This window comes from Colossoma macropomum, unplaced genomic scaffold (genome assembly GCF_904425465.1).
Source record: "Colossoma macropomum unplaced genomic scaffold, Colossoma_macropomum, whole genome shotgun sequence".
Lineage (NCBI taxonomy): Eukaryota > Metazoa > Chordata > Actinopteri > Characiformes > Serrasalmidae > Colossoma > Colossoma macropomum.
In genome coordinates, this window is record NW_023494801.1 from 20183588 (window position 1) to 20206550 (window position 22963).

Genomic DNA, 22963 nt, shown 5'->3' on the forward strand with positions numbered 1-22963 from the left:
AATTAATCACAAAAAAGTGAATGAGTAAAAAGTAAATATCTTTACTCACTAATACACCTGAGTGGAAGTAAAAGTATTACGAGTCGAAAATACTCACAAGAGTACAAAATCATCAGTATTTCACTTAAGTACTTGGACTTGAGTAAATGTAACTAGTTACTACCAACTTCTGGTCACAATATGCTTTTCTGAGCATATCGTGTATCTCATCAGTGCTTAAAGAATAGACTACCGGCATGTTTCATTAATAAGAGAACATAAATAGTGATGATTAATTAGATTTGGTTCAGTGCAGTTTGTGAAATACTGAATTAAATGATAGTAGTAGTAAGTTTATTGTAGTATTTTTAGAAGTGTTCATAAGATTTGGCACTATGGGTTCTACTTTGACTGATCCAGCCTATTAAAGCTCAGAAAAATCGTGCATATCGTGCACATTGTGTATCGTGAAAATGTATTGAAGTATCGTGATCATATTTTTGCCATATTGCCCACCCCTAAACCACACATCTGATTGTTGTTTTTATGACCTGACTGCAAAACTAATGTAAACCTGATTAGTTGACAGCATGAACAAAGTATCTCCCTAAGGTTATTCCTCTCTCTGAAGTCTTCTACAGCTTCTACTGATAGTTGAGACATGTGTTGAGGAGGGATTACTCATTTTCCATATTTAATAATGATGGTGCATCTACCATGTTCCAAAGGCTGTTGGAATCTTGTTAGAATGCACCTCCAACTAGGGCAACAATCCAAAGCAAACCCACACCTCCAAATCCAGATCAAAATGGATCACTGACCACAAAATCAAGTTTTGCAATGGCCATCACAGTCCCCTGATTTCAACTCAGCTGAAAATGCACCAGTTCCAATGAGCAGGTTTGTCAAGGTTTTTGGATGGAGAACTGGTCTCAGATCTTTTTGTATTTGTTCTCTCATCTTATCCTGCATTATAAGAGAAAAGTCACAAATCACAAACTTTTGGAAGCCTGGTTGTGCCACTGGAAAAAATATATAGCCATTTAGTAAGTCATAACAATGAGAAAACATTCCATACTTGTGACTTTGTGTCTCATAATTATGACAGCACATCATAACTATGATTTGCTACCTCTTAATGATAATGAGATTCAATCTCATAATTATGCCTTAATATGTCAACTGTGATTTGGCATCACATAATAATGACTGTCATAGTTATGATTCGGTATCTCATAATAATGATGTAGCATCTCATGACTTACTATGCCATACTTATGATTTTACATCTCATAGTGTTTCATAATTATGACTTACTTTGTCACAGTTATAACTTCTAATTTGACTTTGTCATACTTACGACATGGTATCTCATATGAGAAAAAGTCATAGTCACGAGACTACAAAATTTCATTATGAGTTAAAATATAATTATGGGATGATGATCATATGAAAAAACCTGTATTAAAAAGCGTACATTAAAATACATCACATCCAGACAGGACATAATAAACACATCTATTTATATTTGTCTGTACACATATAAACATATTTTATATATCTTGTCTTTTTATTATGCACGTATTAATTGAGATGGATTCATTAAATAAAGCTATAACGAACTCAAACATGAATAGCCTGGCAGGCAGTTTGTCTGTGCCCTTTTCTCCATGTTTTCCTTGCATATAGTCCCCACCATGGTTTGCTCTGCTGCATGGAGATGCTTCAATTGCTCGGAGAAAGGAGTAAAAATGTTTGGTTTCTCCACTGACACAGAGAGAAGAAAAAACTGCTGCAGCCACACCACTGGGAAGCTTAACGTTTTATTTATTAAAAATAAGGAACAGGTAAAGAATTGCAAACCCCAGGGAGTTGAGACTCAGGGTGCAGGGTGGGGGTGCTGTCTTATTGTAGGGAGTCTCTAGGCTGAGTTGAATCCCCCTGTGGTTCTTGCCATTAATCCAAAATCAACGTAACTGCAACATAATGTTCAGATAACAGTCAACAGAATCACAAAGCCTGCAAACACTCAATCCATAAGTCTTATATTTGTTTACTCTTTAAAGTCTCCAATATGCGCTCTAAATCCGTATCAGTAGTGACAAATCATGAAAATAGCTCCTTCTTTTTACTGTATAACTTACGTTAGCTCGTACTCCAAAATGGATAACGATATTCTCATTTTATCTCCTCCACCTCCTCCCCTCTACAAGCTCTGCCCCAATGTTATATTTAACTAATATTTAACTCCCATCCACCCCGTGCAAAATCATGTTTAGAAGCCTTTTCTAAGATTCAACAACGGTGGATGAAATGAAGTTAAGAGCAGGGATTTTACAATTACTAGGCTGTTTATGGTTCACATTATGGGTTCCTAACTTTACTCGGTATCCTAGCCTGATCTGTTATCTGTTAATGTTCCTTAAATCTACTAATTTAATCGGGGATAATCCATGACATATTTTAATCTACATATTAATTTGATTCAGATGTGCTTATTATATACAAACTGATTCTTTAACTGTTTTACCCTTTTAAAGTGCATCACAACCGGGCTATTCTACTGCAACTCGGCCGCGCTGCTAGTATTTGCTGCTAACTTCCGAGAACTACTGAGGGGCTCCACGATCCGCCATTGCTGTAAAAAATGGTTCATTGGAGTGAACGGAGTTGACGCAACTCTCTCTGTATACGGCTCTGGGGAAACCCAGCCCTAGTCGTTTCCCGCATACACTGGAAAGACTAGGCAAATGCAGGACAGCTCCTGTTTGCACGCAACGTAGCCTGAAGCCAAATTTGACGTTTTTCCTCCTATGGTGAAGAATTATCCAACAGGTCAGCACCGCCTGATCCAGGTAAGCTAGTGGTGTTAGCTTTATTATCTTGAACTGCGAACTGTTAAGCTTGGCACCCAAAGCAGTGGGAACTTTATCAACTATTAGCCTAAACATTGAGCAGCTAATGTCCAGACTATTAGCAAACAGTGCCTGACTACATAGCAGCTTAATGCCTACACTGAAAAGTCCACCATGAGATACTAACAGACTGAAATAGAACCACTGACGAGGACAAAACTCCGAGAAGGTGGGCTGGAGTTAGGGTTGACTTCTTTGTGCTTTAATGTCAAACTCCTTTAGCTACTTAAGATTGTAAACATGGACGCGACTGGAGAACATGGAGGTGGTGGAGTGCAAACATTAGGAAGGATGAAAGGAGAATTTACAGAGTATTCTTTCTGTTATTGTACAAAAATGTACACAAACACAACTTCCTAGCATATAATAGTAAGTAATGTACAGTGAGGCCTGCACAATCTGTTTGGGGAGCACTCAGTTTAGACGCCAGTTTTGGAGTCACATGTATTGTTATGCTACTGGATATTGGCGTCTACAAACTTACAGAACTGCTACTGTGGACTGTAAACAAACTATAACTCATTGATACATTTTAAACGCTTATTTTTTTTGCTTTTCTTTATAAACGTAATGAAACAATGACCCAAAGTGCAAACTTACGGGAACACCTGCAGAGCCGTCGGCGTGTTTCACTGCTCGGGTTTGAACACATTCCTCATCACTGGATTTCGCGCCATGTTCTTGAGCATCCTTTGACTCTCAGGGTGTAACACTGCCATCTCGTGGACAACACGAGTATTGATGTTTGCCCGAGATCACTGACGTCAACAGTTAATATCCACCAGCAATAAATAATCTCACAATAAAAGAGGGGAAATCGGATGAGGAAGGCAAAACAGTTAACATTGCTTTTCTCCAACAATGCTATTCTGCACACTTAAAAAGATGGTTCTTCAAGAGTTCTTTTGTACAGGCAATGGGTCTATTTGTTCTATATAGAACCATTTAATGCTTAAACTGCTCTTTGCATGGTGAAATTTTTTTAGGGGAATGTGTTTTATGTGGTTGTATACAGAACCTTATTGGAAATGGTTCTGTATAGCACCAAAAAGAGTTATTCTTCTATTTTGATATCAAGTGTTATTATCTGTCTTTGCATCAGTCAAAAGTTTGCAATACACTTGACTTATTGTAATCTTAAATACAATTTGCCCTAAAGGTTTAGGCTAAAATGCAAATACAAACATTTGTTTTAAGATGCAAATAGTGAAGTTGAAGCCTATGTGAGGACCACAAAAAAAAAAAAAAGTGATTTTCAGTAACAAGATCTCAGCATATTTATTTAACACTTTTTTGGTCTCTGCCTAATTTCATATAAAAATAAAGAAAACCAATCTATAAGTGTGTCCAAACTTTTGACTGTACATAGAGTAGCCTACTCCTTGTCAAAACTCAAAAACATGAAAGAATGACACATGAAATGACATCTGAAAATTTATTTGTAAAAATGGACATACAGTATGGTCACATGGATTGTATAGCTGACCTAAGAAACAATTGACTGAGCTTTAACAGGTTTTATACAAGAATTACATACTTTTACATGTGCTTTACTGACAGTTCCATTCATCTCAGACTGTATGTCATGTGTGACTTTGCACTGTAAGGCAAGTTCAGTTTTCTCTTTGGGTTGGGGGGGACGTTGATTTCTGGTTCTATCGAGAAGTGACAGAGCTGGAATGTGACTGGCCAGAAGAGGTGGTGGCAGCACTAAGCTGGGAGAAACCGCTGTGACTGGACGCCAGACTGGTCATTGAACCCCTGACATACACATACACAATTGAGAAACACATGCAAACAGACTGGTAAACAGTAACTATAAAGACATTTCACATTTAGAGTTTTTGCAGTACAATAACAGAGACAGGTGAATATAATCATTCTGATATTTTTGTTCACTTGTTTTTATGTGCAGTAATATATCCTAAACGATCTGATGTTTAGCTCTTGCTTGCTTGCCTTGTCTTTTTTCTTGTCTCTTTTGAAAGTTTAATGCAAACACTTTAGGCTAAACCTACATTATGTATGACCTTTCCTTTTTGTTAAAGAAATATTAAAAGTATAGGACAGACCTGAAGTCGGCAGAGTGCAGCACTTCGGTGTAGTACATGACCTTGCACTTGTGGGAGGAGACCTGCAGTGAGGCCAGGACATCGTCCACACGGCTGGATGCAGAACAGGCTGGTGTGTTGTGGAACCGCCACTGCAGGATGTAGAAGCCAGGCCAGCGTGTCACATGAGATCCCTGCAGGGAAAATCTAATTTCTACCGTTTTCCTTTCAAACCAAATGTAATCAATCAGCCAAAACAGATTCAGTGTCCAAAGTTTGCTTCTTTGGAGCTACGAGGTTAATGTAGCTAATATTAATAAAAATCCAGGCTTCAAGATGGCTGCTATCACTGTTTTTAGCTATGCAACACACTTTTGTTCATTATTTTTCTCTTAACAAATAAGCTCAAAAGCGTTTAATGCCTCTACCTCACAGAATGCTATTGCACCAAATGCTGACAAACACACTGTATGATGCCTAATATGTTGCTTTATGATAGTTTTAAAATTAAGGCTTTGGCCTAAAATGCGTTTTTTTAAAAACATTCTTGAGAGAAAGGTACATGCAGGATGGTATAAGGAAAAATATTTTTTTCAGATTTACCATCATTTTACCATCAACATTTTATATAAATGTATATTATTTGTAATGTTTATATTTGCGTTGTAGACATTGTACAGAAACCTTGTTAAGTTCTGATAAGTTTTTCTACAATAAACCATTTCACATAAAACCTGAATGACTTGGTTAACATCTCAGTGATTGAACTATGCAGAAAAATCACTATAATTCTCATTCAACTGATCACAGGCTACATTAGCAATGCTTGATGACATTCTGAACACATATGCATGCCACAAATAGCCATACACACCTGTATGCTCTCCCCTTCCCTGCAGGTGAGGGCTGACTCCACCATGCTGTAATCCTGCCCCAACATCCATGACCTGTCAATCACCTGCATGTTGTTACCGCTAGGTCCCGCCAGGCCATGACTACCCAGGGTCTCTCTCTTCGAAGGCTGTGTAGCTCTTTTAGAGTGGTAGATGTTGAAGATGATGTCACCTTTACACACATCAAAGTCCCAGGTGATGACGGAGGACACCTCTGTGATCTCAATCAGCAGCTGAAAATAGAAAAGGGCATAGATTTAAAAGCACAGATTTTAAAACAAATCTGTTTTGCTTTGTAGAGCTGTTAATTATGACTTCCAAATTCCAAATTCTGTTCAGTTGAGTTCAATCCAATCAGTTCAATAGAACCTGAATTATCCCCAAAGGGCAATTAGTGGCAGGCAGGCCCAATACACATACAGTAATAAAATAAAAAAGACACATATAAAAAACAACACAGAACAATGAGATATAATATTCAGTCCATTAGTTCAATTTCCTTGATGTAGGCGATGCTATTACAGGACCAGTTTTCTTTAAAAGGGAACTTGCAATTGGGATAAAATACCTCCTGTGGACTGTTGTACTATATTCAGTAAACACTGATTATTTTGCTTTTAATTCTTACTGCATTACTTTAAAGCATCAGCAGATGGCACTATTCTCCATAACATTTTGTGGCAACAGAGCCCCAGAGCTTCAGCCAGGGGTATTCAGTCCTTTGCCTGGAGGTCTGGTGCCCAAACACACATACAAAACCTAGCAATTAACATACAAGTTGAAACAGGTGTGTTTGAGCAGGGAATCACCCTGTCATGCTAAACTAAATACCCCTGTCCTAGAGCCTAAAAGTAGGCTAATTGCGCTACTGCTTCAGCACTGGATGAGTTATCTAAAGTCAGGTAAGTAAGTCAGTGAACTGTGTGGACTGGACACAGGGTTCTGTGTGGCAGTTGGGTTGAACGGCATGTTTTAACACTTTTCCTCAGTAAACGTTATCACTGGTACGAGGCTGAAGTTGACTTCCTACTTGCTAGCTCGTGTAGCAGTTACAGTGCCCTGCCAAAGTATTTAGCCACCTTAAAAGTCATCATTCATCTCGATTACAGATGATACTTTGATATTTTGTGCTGTGTCATATCTTAAAAGACTGACACACAAGTTTAATTAATTTAAAGTGATATTGGTTTCATGTAGAAAAGAAAAAAATCCTGTGACAAAAATGTCTAATTACAAAATGCTGTTTGCCTAGGTATTCAGCCCTTGTGCTGTGAAAGCTTCAAGTTTACACAGTCCTTATGTACATTGACAAGACAGGAAAAGGCTACAAAATAATATCCAAAACCATTTGGAAATCCCAGTGAATACTGTTGGACAAAGCCTCCCTTAAAACTCAGCATCAGAGCAAGAAGGAAACCTGTGAGTTACAGAGCTAAAGGGTTCAGTCCTTCAGTGCTTGAAGGTGCACCAGTCAACAATATTAATCGCTCTGCAACTGCTATGTATGGTAGGGTGGCTAGGAAGAAGCCATAACTGAAGAAAAAACCACAACAAAGCACATCTGCGGTTTGCCAGAAAGCATCAGAGTGATCCAGCTTAAATTTAGACTAAGGTTTTGTGGTCAGATAAGACAAAATTGAAAAACCTGTGTGGCACAAACCTAACACTGCCTAGTCATCCGCACACACCATCCCAACAGTGAAGCATGGGGGTGGCAGCACTCTATTGTGGGCATGCTTTTCCTCAGCGGGGACTTGGCGTCTTGTTAAAATTGAAGGAAGGACATATGGTGTAAAGTATAGGAAGACACTGTAAGACAACCTGCTTAGGAAAAACCTAAAGCTTGGGAGAAATTCACCTTTCAGCAGGACAGCGATCCCAGGCACAAGGCCAAAGCAACACAGGAGTGGCTGAACAACAGAAATGTGAGTGTTCTACAATGGCCAAGTCCAATCGAGAACCTGTGGCACTATTTGAAAATTGCAGTCCACAAGCATCATCTGAACAATCTGGAGCAAATCTGCGAGGAAGAATAGGCGAAAAACTCTTCCAAACAGTATGCAAAGGTGGAAGAAACTTACCTGAAACTTACTTGAAAGCATACTTTAACAGCATATTGGTTTGCAATAAAAATACCGGCTGGAACAATCTGTGCAAGTGTCATTTATAGTCCAGATAAATCTAATGTCTTTTAAGGGGGTTCAGTATTTTTGCAAAGCACTGTACGTTTTGTTGCCAGCGAATTTTCTGTTCCACCTTGAGCTATGCACCAGAATGTAACTGCTGCATTGTTTAAGGTGGAACAGAACATTTGAATAAGAAGCTAACTTCAGTCTCATAGCATTAGTGATATTACTGCTCAAACACTGAAATAATTAAACATTGTCATGTCGGTTAGTCTAAAGGAGAAACTAAAAATGTAAAGTTAAATCACATAATATGACCAACAGATAGTGAGGTATAACTTTACTCCCAACCTGTACAACCTTGATTATATTCTAATAAACATTAGACAGCTAACTGAAGCTGACTAACTTGTCATGAGATCCTGAACTTACCTTTGTGGTGAAGAAAGTAAATCTCTAAGAAAAGCTTGTAGCCCTTATCAAGCTTTTTTCCTCTCAGAAAATAAAAACTTCTCCATCAAACGATCAATGTCTTTCATGGGAAAAAGTAGGTAAATAGATGTTAAAATAAGTCAGTCCTCTACATCAGAGACATTATAAAGGAGGACTTTGTCTGCATTTTTATTTAGAAACGCCTGTGCTGCTGTATTGTTTTCCCTGCTATGACAATCTCTGCTGCTTTATATACAGAAGTGTGAAAAGGCTCTATTGTGGAGAAAGCCCAGCAGGAGAAAGCTACCTCATGTGGAGCTCCTTTGAACACACTGGCAGTTTTGTAGATGGTTTCAGTCCAAAGTTTGACCTCCTCGTTCTCCAGCTCCTCAGCTGTGTGGTATAAAGACTTGGGGACCAGCCCGCCTTCTGGGACATCACACTGTACAGTGAAGAGAGACAATGAATCAGCAGAGATTGGATCAGCTCTCTTTACTTGGAGATTATTTTTGTCTTTTAATTCTTGATGGACTGCTAATTTTGAAGATTCTTTGATACAGATTAAAAATTTGTTTTATCTTAGGTTCCCTTATGACATAATTCATTTTTACATGATTTCTCTATCATTTGAAATTAAAAAAGTTTAATTCCTTTAAGACTGATGTATGTAAATGACCTCTGTCCTGTTTGGCTTCCCAGTGTTGTGTTTCTAAAATCAGTCCAGGTTGAAACACTCCTTATAACTTCACTGTGAATGGGCTGGGCTTAACTGTTGTAGGCTGACTTATCAGATGTATGTAAATGTTTTGGTGTTTGTGACACAGAATTAGAATGAATAGATAAGAATGAAACCCTATAACCACACCGGCCCATTGCGGATAAGAGATAGAGCAGGAAAAACACTGTCCAAACATCCCTGTTGCAACTAATTCTCTAATTAGTAGCTTGGAAAAGACTAAAATATGTACCAGAGTTGGGAACCACTTCTGTAAACATATGGCATAAATAGAGATAGTAAGAAGCTATATATATATATATATATATATATATATAAATACTTTCTATTGGGTGGTAGCCGTTCCAAACCCTAACCCCTACATTTCAACTTGTAAAAATAATACTTAAATTGTTTTGGACATTTTTTATTTCTTTTAAGGTGATATTGAAAGATTTAGATTTATCATGAGTTTAGTCCATGGGCGGAGCCTTATTTTAGCCACACCCCTGCATATATCCCATTGTTTTTTAAGTAAATCTGCCCAAAAGTCTTAAAATCAGTTTGCAACATTAAGAAATGTCACTACTGAAACACATCTTTTCTGTATTTAAGTAAACATTTTTGTGTTTTAATGAAACATATGATTTTCTGTGTGTACAACTGGCTAGCGTTTTATAGTGATAATTGTTTTGGTAGTGATACAATGGAACGTTCAGTCGTTTTTTCAATAAAAAAACAATTAAATTATAGGGTCATTCAGAGAAAACGGATTGTAGTCTAAAGTCCAAGTCAGTTAAAAGTCTGTGTTTTGTGTTTTCAACTCTGAACTTCGAACCAATTTGGTAGAATGAAGTGTTCTTGTATCTCTCACCCCATTAAGTTTGACTCCACTTAAGCTGAACATCTGACCACTGCACAAGGTTCTTACCTGACAGTCTCCTCCAAGGAAATCAGGGATGAAGTCTCTGCTGATGTAATCCACCAAGCCGTCTGAGCCCTGATAATCGTTCCCAGCGTAGATGAGGAACTTCTTACGAGTATTCTCATCAATAAACGGGCTGATCTATGTGCGTAAAAGGCAAAGGTCAATAATGCCAAAGGCCATTTGCATCTGCACTGCAGTTAAACAAGTACAGCACAAACATGGCATTTACAGAGGCCTTCTAATTAGCAGCGCTAGAGAGAGTAATAACATCTTCCAAATATGGACTAACATGTGACATTTAAACACAGATGGTTCGATGTCTGTTGACATTTAGAGCCAGTCAATAAAGAGCAGATAGGTGAGTGTCTGGATATATGTAAGCAAATACGACCCTTTCAGACAGGACAACACAGTGTGTGTGAAAATCTGTGTGACACCAGTGTAAGTGTGCTTGGATGGTCTCTAACAAGTGAGTGTGAATGTAACATACGCTGCCAATAGCTATTTTAACTAGCCTTGTAGGTCATAACTAATAACTAAATTGCCCCATAACGAATATAACCACCTTGGCATCATTAGTCACGTATACCCAGCAGTAGGCTTCACCACCGGTTCTTACCAGCGTCCAGAGCACAGGGAAGACTCTGGGAGCCCTCACTATAAGCAGCCGTCCTAGTGTCTCAGGGTAATTTGCTTCCACCACCTCAATGATCCTCAGCAGGGCTTTAATCCCCGGCCTCCACAGGTGCCTCATGTTCAACCCCTCCAGATCCACCAGGCATGTCCAGCAGCTAGCCATTTTAAAAAAGATTACACACAAAAGAATAAGTATACTGTACTTCACTACATAGACATTAGCAGCTGTACTAATTCAGTTTACTACCTGATGGGTCTACCAAAGATATTTGTGTTCTCTTCACAGCGTCTGAGACCTTCCTCATTGATGGACAGCACCTGATGGAGGAATGAGGAAGAGATCAGAAAGTGTTTTTATGTTATTACTGCATAGTCAGTCAGGGGATGTGCTGCTCACATGTCTAAGAAGACTCTCTTCTCCCAGTGCACGCACAAGTCCTTTGGTGTCCATTTGTCCCAGTCGTAAGATGTAGAGGGGGCGGCCATCTATGTGAAACACACACAAGCACATACACGTTTGCCTCCTTGCTCTGACTTCAAAATATAGAGTCAGCTTTCATATTGAGGTGACTGTACTCCATAATGAGCCTGTCACTGCAGTGGTACTATTCTAATTACTAATTAATGAATTCAGATATTTCTAATAATAATAGTAATAGTATATATTAATAGTATATAATAATAGTTTATTGGAGGCAATGCAAAACCTAACTGGAAACCACTGAAAACTGACCGGAGTAATCTACTCAAACTTTCTTTTCCTCATAAGCATTGTCATATGCACAGAGAAACAGTTTGCACTATATAATGAATTTCTTACTTTACATATTCATGCCTGGTGCCACAATAAATACTAAAAAGAAAAAAAAAAAAACATACAAATAAAAAATGAATATAGGATTATATACCTTTAGACAATAGAAGATATTAAAATAGAATCAAACTACGTGAAAAAAAAAATATATATAGATTAAATGTAAGTATAAAGACTAGATGGTACAATAAAAGCTATTTACATATATACAAGAAGTAAGAGGACCAACAATAACAGAGGTAGACACTGAAAACTGTCAAATAAAGTGCAGTAATTATGCAAGGCTATTAGCAGTGCTACAATTAGCTACATAGAGACAGAGATGTCTTTAGAATTTGTCTTAAAAATTAAAATTAGAGTGTTAATCTGTGCCTAAAATACATCACACAGTAGGTCAGTGAGTGAACTTGTCTGTGGAAAATGTGCAGCTCAAAAACTGAGTCATCACATTACTGCTCATTTGCCATTACATGTGGTGTGCTCTCTGTTTTCAGCTCAGGTCAGTGAATGAGGGTATCCATTAACAGATGCCTGTCTGTGCATTAGACCAGTGTAACACAAGTATTGAACTATATATATAAAGCTATAGCTACATAAATATATAGCTTTTATGACATGCAAACAGTTTTAGGAGAATAGTTTAGAGGAAATAAAATCAAATTTACACAATATTTCCCCTTGTACCCCAAATGCAGACATCAGCCAAGCCATGTTTGGTGTCTGAAGTTTGCTTCTTTGGTTTTGTTCTAGAGGCTGATGTAGATATCAGGTAAAATTAGTTTAAACCCCACCAACTACTATTAAGTTATGGACAAAAATAGACAAAGTACGTTGCATAAAAAATGTCTGTCCATTGTTATAGATAACAGTTTCTCCTAGAAATTTGAGATACCTAACAACTCAAAGCAGTTTGAGGCAAGTTTGCGATGATTTAGTCATGCAGATTGCACAATACTAACTGTGTAGATTAGCTTTCCTTCCTTACTTAGCCTCTGAGTTCCAGTGCAAAATTAAAGACGCAGACTTTGGACACCAAACATGTCTCTGCATAACGGCTACGTTTGGGAAAGCAGAAAAATTGTGTAAATTTGATTTTTCGCTGAACTACTCCTTTAAGCATAGTTAAACAGCAAAGAGTTGGATGCTATATAAAGCTATAATGCCTTTGTCGTGATGGTGCCATCCTCCTGTGTAGTAGTCGTGCAGCAGTTGCGGACATTGCCACGTGTCCAAAAGGAAGTCCACCTGGTGCTGTTTCCTCCAGGTCAGCGTCTGGCACAGTGCCTCCCGAGCCTTCTCCAGGCTGAAGTCCCGTGAGCGCAGGAAGCGCAGCACATGCTGGTCTTTGGGGAGCTGCAAGACATGGACATGACAGAAGAAAACTAATATTGTGTATCTATTAAAGCTTTAATCAGGCCAGAAACTTGGAACCAAATTTAAACACTGCCTGAGAACGTTCTGCCCAAATCCATGAGGTTTTGAGTTTTACACAAACATAGCCTGACAAAATTTAATCCGACCCCAACTTAGTACCAACTGTAGACTAATTAAAGCTCCACATGTCTAACAGTGATGTAAGAATGTAGTGATGCATCGTGCTGCACTGATCTAGGGGCAGTCGTGGGCTGGAGGTTAGGGAACCAGCCTTGTGACCGGAAGGTCACCTGTTCGATCCCCTCAGCTGACAGTACATGACTGAAGTGCCCTTGAGCAAGGCACCTGACCCCCGACTGCTCCCCGGGCGCCATGGATAGGGCTACCCACCGCTACCCACTGCTCCGGGCAAGTGTGCTCACCGCCCCCTAGTGTGTGTGTGTTCACTAATGCGTATGTGGTGTCACTGCATGGATGGGTTCATTTCATTCATTTCATCTAAAGGTGGTGACTCATATCCATTGAATTTTGCGGTTGACTGTAACCTATAATCAGTTTTAACAATATTCAAAACTGTGCTTGTTTTGACAGTAAAATTCATGCTATTTAAAATGCAAAAGTGAAAAAGCCTATTTTATTATCTATAGTGAACTGCTAACAATACTGTGCATTAATAAATTCTGCATATTTTGAATCATAGTAAAATCTGAGACTTCATTATGCACAGAAAGGTCTCCTTCACTGTAGAAAGTAAAACAGGGCCAAAGTTGATTCAGGGTTTTAAATTGATGCAAAATATTGCTTTTCTTCATATGATCTAAAATGTTACTTTGCTTCGTGCCATTTACTGTATTGATTTGAGATTAAAAAACAGGTCAAACTGATTGTTACCACATGAAGTAATTTTTCAGGCTTAACCGACAAACTGTTTCTTTGAGGGTAAAGAATCGTAATGAAATTGAATCAGGATCAGAGATTTACCCCACTTGTTACTAACAATGGTTTCCTTGATGTAACATAAGTGGGGTTTCCATTCAAATCAGCAGTCTTTCCATCAACTGCTGTTTTGCACAAATTCCTGAAGATGTGACATGCTTGTGCCATACTGCGTGAAACAACGCTCTCGCTCACTGTGTGTGGCATATGCAATTGAGGGATTTGAACCTTTATTATCTCTCTGTAGAGCAATTTTGACAGCCCTCTGTCAGCTGTATGTGACCAACAGGTCAGAGTCATGGAGTGGCAAGTGGCCCAGTTGCTGTTCCACTTTGTTGTCACCAGTTTCTATCACACTTCTTTTGCATTACCACTGTATCAATAAAATACTTTTTAACCCTATCCAAACATAAAAACTTCTCTTGCAATATTTAGGCATTTATTTTGAATTTCCATCCAATGTTTTGATGCACATTTTGAAAATTTGCATTAAAATGTCGACAGAAAACCTTCAAGTTTCAGCTTTTCAGAATTAAATTCCACTTGGGAGATGGCTGTGAGAAAGCTGACCAAACGAGACATAAATAGTCAAATCTTATCAATCAACACTATTCCAAGTTTTAGTGTGTATGTGGCGTCTCGCTACCTTGCCCTTGTGTGTTTCCTGCAGCCACTGTCGCAGACGGATGAGGCAGCTCTCCTGCAGAGGGCTCAGCTCTCCCAGATAGCGCCTGATGTAGTCTGCATCTAGCTTATCTGGAACAGACATACCACAACATTAACACAAATTATACATAAAATCCATCTGTAATACATCTAATCATGTATACAATGTATACAAATGTATACAAATGCACTTGAATTCTAGCCGTATTTTTCCTTTCAACAGTCTTTCCCATTCAGACACAAGTTAATACCCACTGCTTACATACTCTCCCTCATCAAATGCTTGGGGAAACATTTTCAAAATGTTGTGATAACTGAGCGTGCTTGATCTGTCGATCAACCAAAAATTAAATAGAAAATTTATTAAAGAGAAGCTGTGGGTTACTATTTAAAAGATGCTGTGGGTTGTAGAACATGCCCCATGTATTAATAAATAACTGTTTTATGTTTAAAAACAAAACTTTTGACCTAATTGAAAAAGTAAACGGCCTACTTTGTAAATTTTCTAAGCTTTTGACAGATAATGTCAAGCTGCACACAAATATAGATATCTAGAAAATACTGCAGGTCACCTCACCTTCGGGAGACCCAGGTAAGACCTCTGCAGGGCTGTTGGGGGCTCTGCTGTGCTCCTCTCTGCTGCTGGATGTTGGGATGGCTTTGGCTGAGCTAACTATAGCGCTAGTGGAAGGAGGGCTCCAGCGGGGTATGAAGGTTACACCCTCTGCCTCCAGCTCCCTGAGATAATACTCAATTATCTCCTTCCCCTGTAGAGAGAAATATGAGAGAGAATAGAGAGAGAGAGAGGGAGAGAGAGAGCGATAATAGGAACCTCCTTAATAAAAGTCACTACAATTAAAAATTTGAAATCACTTGCCAAATATATAGTTACATAATAATAGCTAACTTTTTTTAAAAGTCAAATTGTACCATTTTTCAAATTCGAGACATTTTAGATATTCATTTTATTATTATTAACATTGCTACACAGCTTTCTCAATGGAACCATAAAGAGCCCTGTTCACTCAACATTTCGTAATTCCATTGAATTTAATTTTCAACATCTACTAGGTTGCAGAGTACTAGAGCAATGTTGCATGTATCTGCATAAAAACTGTTTTTATATTACTGAAAATACAGATTCCAAACTTCTGTATTGCTTTCAAACAGTAATGTATATACCTTAGCACAAAACCTAGTTCGCATAGTTCATACCATACACCGAGAAAGCTTCTAATGATGAATGTACCAATCATCACTAAAGTGAGTGGATCTAGAAGTGATGTGATTCTCAAAAAATGCAATCTATTTTTTTTACCTTTTTAATACTGGCGGCATACTGCCTCATGGCGATCTTCTCTGCTGTGCTCTCAAAGCCGAAGAAGGACTTCATATCCATGCTGGCTGATTGCTCAAAACACGTCCAGTCCTCATTTTCCGGGTGCACCTGTGGCGGAGATATTGGACAAGGACAGAAAATATAAATGGAAACAAACCTTATTTAACCTTGTGTGAAGTGGTTTACGGCAGATCAATCCTCCTACAAGTTTAGCAGTTAGGTCTAACACTAAAATCTACCACAGCTGACTAACTATAGATTAGATGAAGCAAGTGTGTTACATTTGGGTTGGAGAAGGTATCTCTCCAGAAGGGCTGCTGACCACTAGTCTTGGGGAAAACTGATCTAAATAATGTCATTATACACTGCATTGACAGTTTATTAGCTTGTACCCATAATAATTGGGCATTTTATCACATACACCACAAAGGTGCACAATATGGGAATACAGTTACTGATTTGTTATAATTGCTGCATGATGTTTCAGCCTGGATAGGTCTAGCAATATAATGGGACAACCACTGGACCACCACTTACCAGCTATTACTTGGGTGCGGGACCACAGCACAGCAGTAACACCACAATGGTAGTGGCAAGGTGGGGTATGTGTTGCTAGTACGAGTGTATCTTTATGTCATTATAGCTTGGGGGGTAAACACTGTGTAAACATATTGCACACATTTCTAGACACACCTACGTAATTGGTACAGCTTGTAGGTGTACAGTAGGTTCATTCATATACAAAACATCGTTTGTGTTAGCTGTGTTAACTTGTAGCCCAGGCCCCGTGTCAGAAGGTCACTGTCCCACCAACTAGTCATTATGTCCCCCACTATTTTATACATGATTCTATAGCGGCAGGCTGCAAAAACAATCGGCGTGAAAGAGCTACTGCTACTGCTTTCCTCATGTGCAGGGCATTAACAGGCTACACTGATTACTATAGGAGGGTTTGAATACATCACTTTTAGGGATGCTGCCTTTTAGGGATGTTCTGGATATTGTAGTAAGATAAATTAGCAAATTTTCTAAATGGGCAGATCGTTGGTGATTGGCTATAAATGTAGCCCTGCTGCTGATTGTCTCCTGAAAGTGTGGCTCCGTTGGTCAGAGACATCATAAATTTCTCACCCCATATTTTCCTTATTTATTTATTTGTTTATTGATTGATTGATTGATTGATTGATTGGCGCATGGAAATACAGCACATGCAGTGACTATATAACTACAAAGCGCATAAAGAAAGGCACTCAGTCCATATTATATTTTTCTTTAAATATAATAGGAAAAGATATCAACACTTGATTATCCGATTCACATCTTTTGTTTTGAGGTATAACAAACAACAAAGTAAGCTCTCTGTTTTTCCCCAAAAGTCTGGGTTAGGAACATCTGCTCTAAATTGCTCTAAATAAGTAATGTGCATTCCTGACCGTGTAGCTGCAGTACTCTCTGACGACCACTCTGCTGGAAAAGGACTCATTGTAGGCTTCAATATGCAGTGTTCTCTGTCTCCAGTCCAGGGTGTTCTTCTGCACAAAGTACAGATATTCCACCCCTGCTATCTGTAGGTATACACAAAGGCCACAGCTGGTCATTGTACATCCAGTCCTTGTGAGAGTATATGAGACTGTAGTGCTAATCTATCCATCTGATGAGTTAGCTTAAGGGACAACTAGGGATGCCTGATGACATCAGAATCATATGACTATCAGCAGATAATGACAATTATAGCAATTATCAGCATTGGACAGCTGTTTAAATTTCATTAAAACAGATATAATGATGTATTTATTGTATCTGGATGAGCTGAATGTTTAAGTGATACTAGGCTACTGAGCTAAAATATCTGCATTTTATTCATTTTACTGCATTTCTAACCCTGCAGAAACAAATGCAATGCTAATCCAGGAAGATGCAATCCCAATTTCTACATTTTATAAATGTACAGTATCTGTATCAGCAGACATAGAAAAATATTCAACCCACAATTCCTGTCTCAGTGCATCCCTAGTAACAACTTCATTAAAAGAATAGTTATGCTTGAACTCAATCATGAACTCTTAAAATGATTAATCATATCTTTTAAATTACATACTGACATGACTACATTTTGGATGACAGGAAATTTCGTGAATTTGATTCCTGAAATATCATTTTAAGTCACTCTTTGGCAGTGTTACTTCTCTCAAACTGTAATGGGAGTACTTCACTGATTACTTCCTGGAAAAAGTAATCTCACTACTCATTACTTCACTTCTAGGTTACTTTGTAAAACCCACACAAATCCAACTTGAAAGTGAAATCTCACAGTCTTTTCAGCTCATTATTTAGAAAGAAATAGCCAGTCACACTAATCCTAATTTTCACAACGTCACAAGCCCTGCCTTTTAACGAGATAAAGCTAGATTTGCTAGATGCATGGCTGTTTGAAAGCCTAGAACCTAGTCAGCAGAAACTGTTCAAAAACAGCTCCCTCATAATATAATCTTTCTAAATTAATTAGTTGCTCCTAAATGAAAATCGAGGCTGGTTGGTTTGGGTGTCGTTGGGGCTTTCTCTTCATCAGCATGGGGATTTTTATTCATCAGTTTTACATTAGTGTGACTAGATGGGTCAACAGATTGTTTGTCGAGTTTACTGTGCTTTACTTTGTACAACGATACCCTCTGTTCTCTTTTGTTACAAGCAAAAAGTAGTCGCATTAATGTAACGCATAACTTTGTACTTTGGTAGCCCCAACACTTCTCTTCAGTCATAAGAGTCAGATGTACATGGGGTAAAACTTAAGATTAATATCTGCACTTGTGTGTATTATTTTAGGTTGCCCTCCAGCCTTGTGTTACACTAGGAGGATTACCCTTTTCAGTAGTCGAGGGGCGTCCACGTCGAGAGTGCATCTGCGCTCAATGACATGAGTCGCTCCATCCTCACTCTTGCTCTCGTAGATAATGTCACTGTGTACAAAAATGGGGATGAGAGGACATGTTGGGAATCTTCTCTGGTAGGCCTGTGGAAATGTGGAAGAGGGCAGAATAGTAAGACACTATTAGGACAGTAAAACAAACATGACAAACAATGCTCTTCCATATCTTTGTGAATAAATCAACATATCATTTGTTTAACACAATACAAGCCTTTGAAACACTGATATTGCAGAATGCTGCAAAATACAGATGAGCCAGTCACTATTTTTAATGTGTCTACTGAGTGATCAAGTTGACCTCAATTTTGGGTCAAGATGGCAAGAGGAAAAGATCTGATTTTGTGATTTTGAAAGAGGGTTCAAATTTTAGCTGAAACTAATTCCTGTATAAAAATTTGCGAATGGCAGTTTAATTGTCTTGTTCATTGTACACTGTTTTTTCACTGTAAGAATGCTGTAAAAATTAATGGTCAATACCTGTTTTTTTTAAAAAAGGGTTATGCATGTAAACAAACCATATATATACTGTATTTTAACACTGCTGCTGTAAATTTAAAGAAATAGAGGATAAATTCACAAAAACAAATGACCACTTATTTTAATGGTTCTTAGTGTTATTATTATGGTTTTGGGTCATTCTACAGAAACGTCAATTTTTGTGTCCCTAGCGTTTATGGATATATTACACAAAAAAAAAATGTTAGGGTTACAATTTATTTATATTTGTAAAAAAGTTATTTTAACAATTACACCTTCTTCAGCCATCAATTTAGCAATATCAGTTTTTAAATCAATCATCTAGAATTCCAAGCACCACAGAAGTGCTTGTCCCCACAGTCATGTGTAAAGGGTGAGTGGCATATTTTAAAGTAAAAACACGTTTTTTTGCAATTTTAACTACAATAATCTATACATGACTATGGAATATATAAATTAAATGACAAAGAAAACAAATGGCAAATAAATATTATAAAATATATAAAGAAAGTTGTTGTCCCCAGGGGTCATGTCACTGGTGTTACCGCATAACAAAAAATCTCTTATTTTAAAATAAAAATGACTGATTGACTTCCTTTTACCTATTTTCTGAGGATCTATGAAAAAAGCACATGGTAAGTCCACTGTGTCTTTCAGTTATCAGAAATTTTCTCATTTAGCTCATGATTTCATATGAAGCTTTTAGTTGAAGCCACTGGTACAACCTACTTTATTCTTAAGTAATTATGAAAAAATAGAATACAAATGGATTAAATTACATATTTTAGTGGATATTCCATGATTGACAACATGTGGTTTGATGCTCTGTAGCAGCAATTTTGTAAAATTCATTTTTCATTAAAAATGTCACTGTGTTACTGTCACTCTTGTTACGTTTCTTATGTGTAACACCAAGGAGGATAGGTAACACCAGTGACACCTATGGATAGACAGAAAAGTGGACGTTTCTGTAGAATGACCCTTATATACTGTTTGTTAGAGTAACTAGTTGAACTACAGAAACTACTGAGTTACAAGGAAAGGCAGTATTAAATGACCGTAATTTTACAGATTTTTACCCTAAAACATACTTTTACTGTTGATTAAGTTTTGTCTGGCACCTCTGCTGCTGGACATTGTACCATTTTTTACAGATGTTTCTTTACTGTGTGCATCTATTAAAATGTAAGCCTACAGTGTCCAAATAGGCTGATCAGGTATCTCGTTCCCTAACTGTCAACACTTAGTAACTCCAGTTCAAAAAACAAACATTACTCACTGCTGCCCTCTAAATGTGCACTAGTCAGAACCTGGAAGACTCATTATGTGTCTCAAAAAATGTCTTCTGCTTTCTTTCATTTACATGCATTTGCATTAATCAAACCAATGAAAACACAACCTATTCACATTCTGTTTATTGTGACCTAAATATGTCATTGTAAAAGCTTAGACAACTGTGAAAAATAATAGCAACCAGCTTAAATAATTCATGCGATTAAGTAATGACTGTGACAGGCCTAATGTCAATGCAGGACATGATCAGACTGTGTCAACAAGAAAAGTCCATCCACAACTACATACCAAGAAATATTATGGAATATTATAGCAGGGTTGCAGTGCCAAAACCCCTTATTAGAAAGAGGAATGCACGTTTGAGAGTGGAATATCTTTTTGGCAGAATGGAGTTCCATTTTTCCAGTACAGCTCCAGAGACTTTAAGTATCTATGCCAGGTGCACTGAAGCTGTTCTGGCAGCTTGTGGTGGCTCAACACCTTAGTACAACACTTTAGATCGGTTCTCTTTTCATTTGTCACCTGTCTGTTTTTCTCAATCACAATACCTAGCAGCACAAATGCAATATAGAATTTTTCCATATTCTGTAGGCCTAATTACAAGCAGTCATGTTACTACAGTGAGTGCACAAACACTAGAAAAACACCTTCAAAAACTTCAAAAAGACAAGGCCAGGCCTAAAGGCATTTGCTTTTATGGCTGAAAATTTGTGAAGAGTCAAGATTAAGAACAGTATTCCACTTTACTAAAGCATCAGCTTTACTGCCTTTTGACTCATTTTCTATAGCTGTCTTTAAAGCTCATATGAGCGAGCTAATTACCCACACTATCTCTGTCAATATTTACCCAGAACCTTCTGTTAAACAGCCATCTCTGTGCTGCTGGCTGTCTGCTGATGTGACTCATGCATACTACTCAGTTCCTTCTAGTCTGAACTTAAGGACCCCCATCGAACTAGACAAAAGTCTTGCACATATGGTTACAAGACATAACTATTAACGCAATATTAGCACTGCAGCTAAAGCAGTTCTGGGTCATCTATGCACACTTGTACCTGAAGTCTGGAGCAATCTGCCAGCAGCTTTATTGACTTTAAGGAAGGTCAGTCCAGCAATGCTGAGACATTTTGCTGTAGCAAGATTGTTTTGTATGAGTGGTTAATGTGTTTGACCTGGTGTGTTTATCCTTGTGTTATGGAAGGTAACATGCAGGTCAGAGAAGTTCCTGCTCCTGTCTAAAATTAACACCAAGATGCACTCACTCACTCATGTGGGGGAGGAGAATAATACACAAACAATTTAACTTCACAACACTTGAAAATATTTTTTACAATATGTGATACGTATCACTATGTAGGGCCAGACTTTCTTTGTATCTCCTTTTCTTCATTTTACATTCGTTAATAACTGTTTAATTTGAAAACTCCAGTTTCTCTGGAGTTTGCACGGTGTTACAATTTCACCATGAGTGGACCAATAGAAATGGTCCAAAAAATCTTCTTACATGAGCTTCCATTACAACTTAAGAACGTTTCTCTACTCTTGTAAAGTTACCATTTTGAAGATACAAGGTTTTGTCCCAACGGCAACAATATTTCACGTGGAAAGAGTTATTGTGCAGCCTAAAGTGGAAGCAAAAGAAAAAATAAAAGACAATGGACAAAAATCAAAGAAATCCAACAAAATTAGCAGAATTATATCCTTCTTTTTATAGAGAAGAAAAGGAAAGCTTGGTTTAATTACACATCTGAATTAATGAACTGAAGTAACTGCAGCTCTTCTCCTAGGCTTTGAAAAAAAGATTTTTCCAGTCAGGTCCTGTCAATAAATCATTCCAGACTGTTAATTTGAATAGCCTCCTTCCTATTTTTGCCAACAGGCCCATGCCTGAAAATGCACGTTCATTAAGCCAGAAACGCTAAAACCTGCAGCTCAGTGGTGCCCTCATGTGTTTGTGCAAAAAGACTGCTGCCTTAGTAAATCTGGCCTTTAGTTTAACTATGAGTACAATGTTTTGTATTCAATGTCAATGAACAACTATTCTAGAAGTACTGACAATACCCATCGTATGTTAAGAAAAACATACTGTTACATAATTTGCCATGATATAACTAACATATTTTCATATTGCCCTTTCTGACATTCGTGCATTAAACTCTCACATTCAAACTTCTTGTTTTTCTGTGCCAAACACATGACCTCCAACCAGCATCTTATATCATGCTCCTTTGAACTGTTGTTCTCTTTTAGTCTGATTCTATGGAACTATTTATTTATCTGTTCTGCAACCTACGTTATTGTTTCTCTGTCTGTGGCATACAAACATCCAGACCTTTAATGTTACACCGACTGGTGTTGTGTCTAATCAGTATACTGCTGTTCGTAGGCCTCTTCCATTACAGTAATTGATGAAATGATGAGGTGCTTACAGTTTGGAGTAAACAGCCTCGCTGCTAATGCAAC

The 22963-nt window shown here is 37.9% G+C and overlaps 1 protein-coding gene across 1 annotated transcript in view; it reads right to left on the reverse strand.

The window, feature by feature from the left end:
- Positions 1 to 4409: 4409 nt before the first annotated feature.
- The window catches only part of LOC118820976 (SEC14-like protein 1), a 31279-nt gene continuing 12725 nt past the window's right edge, over positions 4410 to 22963 (reverse strand). The window contains exons 3-16 of the mRNA XM_036589344.1: positions 18665 to 18814; positions 17238 to 17369; positions 15784 to 15912; positions 15043 to 15232; positions 14446 to 14555; positions 12653 to 12842; positions 11073 to 11161; positions 10923 to 10993; positions 10659 to 10830; positions 10043 to 10177; positions 8704 to 8838; positions 5820 to 6071; positions 4967 to 5139; positions 4410 to 4655 (exon numbers count right to left, since the gene is read on the reverse strand). Of these exons, the coding sequence (XP_036445237.1) occupies positions 4550 to 4655; positions 4967 to 5139; positions 5820 to 6071; positions 8704 to 8838; positions 10043 to 10177; positions 10659 to 10830; positions 10923 to 10993; positions 11073 to 11161; positions 12653 to 12842; positions 14446 to 14555; positions 15043 to 15232; positions 15784 to 15912; positions 17238 to 17369; positions 18665 to 18814 (2034 nt within the window). The 3' untranslated portion in view covers positions 4410 to 4549. The remainder of the gene's footprint in view (positions 4656 to 4966; positions 5140 to 5819; positions 6072 to 8703; positions 8839 to 10042; positions 10178 to 10658; positions 10831 to 10922; positions 10994 to 11072; positions 11162 to 12652; positions 12843 to 14445; positions 14556 to 15042; positions 15233 to 15783; positions 15913 to 17237; positions 17370 to 18664; positions 18815 to 22963) is intronic.